The sequence below is a fragment of the Myotis davidii genome, unplaced genomic scaffold, assembly GCF_000327345.1.
Source record: "Myotis davidii unplaced genomic scaffold, ASM32734v1 scaffold1134, whole genome shotgun sequence".
Taxonomy (NCBI): Eukaryota; Metazoa; Chordata; class Mammalia; order Chiroptera; family Vespertilionidae; genus Myotis; species Myotis davidii.
The window spans coordinates 420,213-424,446 of record NW_006286229.1 but is presented as its reverse complement, the minus strand read 5'-3'; the positions used below and the strand labels follow the sequence as shown (position 1 = coordinate 424,446).

General features: G+C 55.2%; 1 protein-coding gene and 1 pseudogene across 2 annotated transcripts in view; both read left to right on the top strand.

Annotated features, from left to right (window-relative positions):
* Positions 1–1,394, top strand: part of ARHGEF25 (Rho guanine nucleotide exchange factor 25) — an 8,193-nt gene extending 6,799 nt beyond the window's left edge. For both annotated transcript variants that reach the window (XM_006757317.2, XM_006757316.1), the window contains 2 exons: positions 438–649; positions 938–1,394. In XM_006757317.2, coding sequence (XP_006757380.1) covers positions 438–649; positions 938–1,048 — 323 coding nt within the window. In that variant the 3' untranslated portion in view covers positions 1,049–1,394. The remainder of the gene's footprint in view (positions 1–437; positions 650–937) is intronic.
* Positions 1,395–3,024: 1,630 nt separating this feature from the next.
* On the top strand, positions 3,025–4,228 carry LOC107182072 (annotated as a pseudogene).
* The last annotated feature ends 6 nt before the right edge of the window (positions 4,229–4,234 follow it).

The following is a 4,234-nucleotide window of genomic DNA, read 5'->3' as shown; positions in this document are numbered from 1 at the left end:
GTTAGGGGCAACGGGGCCAGCAGGGGAGGGAAGTTAGGGGTAATTGGGCCAGCAGGGGAACAGTTAGGCATTGATCAGGCTGGCAGGGGAGTGGTTAGGGGCAATCAGGCAGGCAGGCGAGCAGTTAGGAGCCAGAAGTCCTGGATCCACTGGGATTGGGCCTAAATCGGCAGTCGGACATCCCTCGAGGGGTCCCAGATTGGAGAAGGTGCAAGCTGGGCTGAGGGACACCCTTCCCCCCGCACCTGCACAAATTTTGTGCACCGGGCCTCTAGTTTCTTATTTAAAAAAATTGGTAACTCAGAATCCTCTAAAGGTCAATTTACATGGATGACACCTTTGGAGGGAGAGCAAAATGGGAGGATAGCCTGAGCAGAACCCTGAGGGAAAAGACCTGTCTCTGCTGTAACCTTCCTTCTGTCTTCTCTTTGCCCCAGCATTGCAATCACCCATTGAATACCAGAGACGGGAGAGCCAGACCAACAGCCTGGGGAGGCCAGGAGGGCCTGGGGTGGGAAGCCCTGGGAAAATGCGGCCTGGAGACCGGGCCCAGGTCAGCACACACAGGCCCATCAATGGCTCTCTTCCCTCCCTGCTGCTGTTACCCAAAGGGGAGGTGGCCAGAGGCCCCCTGCCCCTGGACACACAGGTATGAAGAATGACATTTCCTGGTAATAGGGGTAGAATGGGGAGGGTCTCTCTCGTTCAAGGATCCCCAACTCCTTCTCCCCAATATCATTCCTCTTCCACCACCTTCCTTCTATCTACTCCTTTCTACTTCCCATCTCTTACCCTCCTCCCTCTACTTTAATTGATGGGCTCAGGTAATCTAAGATGTCTGGCAAAAGGTGGCTTCACTAGGGGCTTACACTGAAAAGAGAGGAGTCGGGGTGGATTCCTGAACTTTTTTGATCCTCCAATTTAAGTCTTTCTTCAGGCCCTCAGTGAAATCCCCCAGATTCCTCATGACTCTCCTTCAGCTCCACCAATTTCAAACACCCCTCCCTGCCAGGCCAGACTTGCCAAGTTGGATGAAGATGAGCTGTAACTGGTAAAGACCATGGGGGTGGTGCTGACTCAGCTACTCTCTTCCCCAAGGAACTTCAGGGCAATCCTTCTGGCACTGCTCCAGAATTCCTCCCTCTTGGTGTGTCTGGAGGTGGGCAAGGCCGGGAGTGGTGTCAACTTGGAGGAGGGTACCTAAACTCAAAAGACTTCTTTCTGTCCTGGGAACACAGGTTCCTTCAGCTCCCACCCCCATGCATGCATCACAGGTCCCCCACAAAAGAAGGATATGTGGGTGGGTGGGAGGGCTAGGGCAAGGGCCAAAAAGAAAATATTGGTTTTGATTTTGTTTTTTTCTGTTTTCTGAGAATAAAGGTTTTCTTATATCATGGAGGCTACTGTCTTGGCAGAGGGAAGGGAAGGCTTTGGTAAGGGTAAGTGGGGTGAAGTCGTATGGAAGAGATCAGCTCACCTCTCAAATCAGTTTGAGCAGGGGTCTGGTGAAAGGAGAAGGGCACAGGCTATAAGATAAAGGACGTTGCTATCTCTCAGTCCAGGCTTGGGACTTGGGTCCACTGGAAACTCTAGATCCTTGATGAATCCTCCACTTTACCAAGCCCTTCTTTCTCTCTCATTTGGCCTCTGATCTAGACCCCAATGGAAAGCCCAATGTAATCTGATTTCCCTCTACTCCCCCAAAATCCAGACGCTAAAGTACCAAATGCCAATGTACCTTTCCTTCGGAGGCCTCCATGTTGAGCTGAGGTAGAAGGGGAAGGTGGAGAGGATGCTGGAGACCACGGCCCCTTCAGTCTCTGGGTCTTCTTATTTTTGCTGTCTGGGAGGTCATAAGGCATATCCACACTGAACAGGAATGGATTTCTCTTCAAGCCATAGACCCAAGATTGTAGAGGCCAAAAGGGTCTTCACCCCTCCCAACTTCTGGAACAGCTCCGGGGACAGAGAAAGCTAAACGTGCCGAGATCCATGTCCAGATTCCCTGTCCTGGGTCCTTGGTCATCGGTGTGCCACTGTCCCTTTGTCCCCTGAGCCTGGTCACGTGTACTTGGGCTTCCTCAGCAGACAATGGACTGCTAGGGTGGGGGTGGCGAGGAGGAGCTGGAGCCTCCCTGTGAGGCTGAGGTCCCTCTGTCTGACAATGGGGGGAGGGGCCTCAAGGGGGAGACAGGACGTACAGCCCAGATAAGACTTCAGGGGAACAATAGAAGGAATTGAAGAAGGGAGACCCACCCTCACTGTTCCCCACCCCTAGGACTTTGGGGTCAGGGACTAGGGACCAGAGGGTGATGGGGAGGGGTGCTAAGGATTCTTGTGAGTGGAGGAGGGGATGGGGCAGATAGGATTCTAGAGCTCAGAACCTCTGTATCTCGTTAGGGATCAATGGGGTACATGAGATGGGGTGGGTGGGTGACTCTTTTGTCCCTAATATAACCACAAATGTGCGTTTGAGTGCCTACTTTGTGACTTGCACTTGTATGTAATATATGGTGTTTCAGGTTTTTTGGCTTCTAAGAAATAAAATAAAAATTTCCTATCAGGCCCTAGCCGGTTTGGCTCACTGGATAGAGCAGTGGCCTGGGGACTGAAGGGTCCGGGTTCAATTCCAGTCAAGGGCATGTACCTTGGTTGCAGGCACATCCCCAGTGGGGGGTGTGCGGGAGGTGGCTGGTCGATGCTTCTCTCTCATTGATGTTTCTAGCTTTTTATCCCTCTCCCTTCCTCTCTGTAAAAAATCAATAATATATGAATATTTTTTTTAAAAATTTCCTATCAGTTCAGTATTCTTCCTGGGGTCCTGAACTGGGGATTTAGTCTCAGGCTGTCCTGGCAAAGATGTGGAGTGGTGGTTCTCTGTCATCACGTCTAACACATATATCTGCTTCCCATCTCAGTTGTTTGTGACTAGGGACCAGAGGGTGATGGGGAGGGGTGCTAAGGAGACCTCCTTACACTTTCTTGGGGACCACCTGAGCCCCAAGAGGCTTTGGGTTTGGGAAAAGAAGCTGGGGTCGGAACTGCTGCACTTTCTTGCTCCGGTGGGAATGCAGTGGCTCTAGGAATGAACCTAGGGGAGCCAGCTTCTGTCTTGGCCCAAAGTGTCGATTCCAAGGGAACTCAGTGAAGAGGTGAAGAGTGCAAAGGCTTCGGAGTGGTAGATAGTGGGGGTTAGTTGTTGAGGATGTGCCTGCCCTTTGGCTTCTCTCCCTGGTCCCTAAACCTTTGCACAGCCCTCTCCCATAGCAGACTCCAGGGCTTGCGACTGGGCCAAGGACATCTGAGGAAACGCCTAACAGAGAGACGCCCCCTCCCTAAGCTGCAGCTCTTGGGCTGGTAGAAGGGCGCCTCCAGGGCCGGATTGGGCCCTGCTTCAGGGAGGCGGGACTCAGGCTACCGGTGGAGGGGTATTTAAGACTGGGCGGAGTTGGAGGTGGCCAAGGGCAAAATGAGTGGGCTACTGGGCGCCAGGACCTGCTCAAGCCCAGGAGAGGCCTCCGACCTTAAGTTCCCACTGGGCGCCAAGCTCAGGGAACCTCTCACCCAGACGCGGTTCCAGCAGCTCTTCGGGGGCGCGGAGCAGGCACAGGAGCTACTCGCCGAGTCCCGCTGGTCCGGGCTGTGCCGACTGTGGAGGCGGCGGGCCCGCGCCTGTTCCGGGCCGGGGGCGTGGCGCCTGCTGCTGGCGCGGCTGCCCCCGCTGCGCTGGCTGCCTCAGTACCGCTGGAGGGCCTGGCTGCTGGGGGATGCGGTGGCTGGAGTGACCGTGGGCATCGTGCACGTGCCCCAGGGTGAGCGGCCCCAACACCAGCCTGTCAGAGGGCCGGGGAGACCCAGGGGGTGGGAACAACTCGGGAGCGAGGTGATGGGTCCGTGTGGTTGGGGGTTCGGAGACAAGTTCTGGGTAAGGACTGTGGAGCTCCACCAGAGCCCCACCCCCAGCTGCCCTCATCTGCGCAATCCTTCGAGAAGTCTGAGACGCGTTCCGGCTCAGGGAACTGGAGAGAAGAGAGGAGCACAAGGCCTGCCCCCCAGGTCTCCGCCGGGGTTCTGGATCTGTGACCCTGTCCACCCAGCGACTTCCCCCCAGGCCCGTTAACCCCTCCGTTCCCTCTTGTGGCAAGGTTTAGCGTCCCCTTGCCAGCCTCTAAGAGGGGAGAGGGGGCAGCATCCTGAAGCTGGGCGCCCTCCATCCCTCCGCCCCATCAGAAGG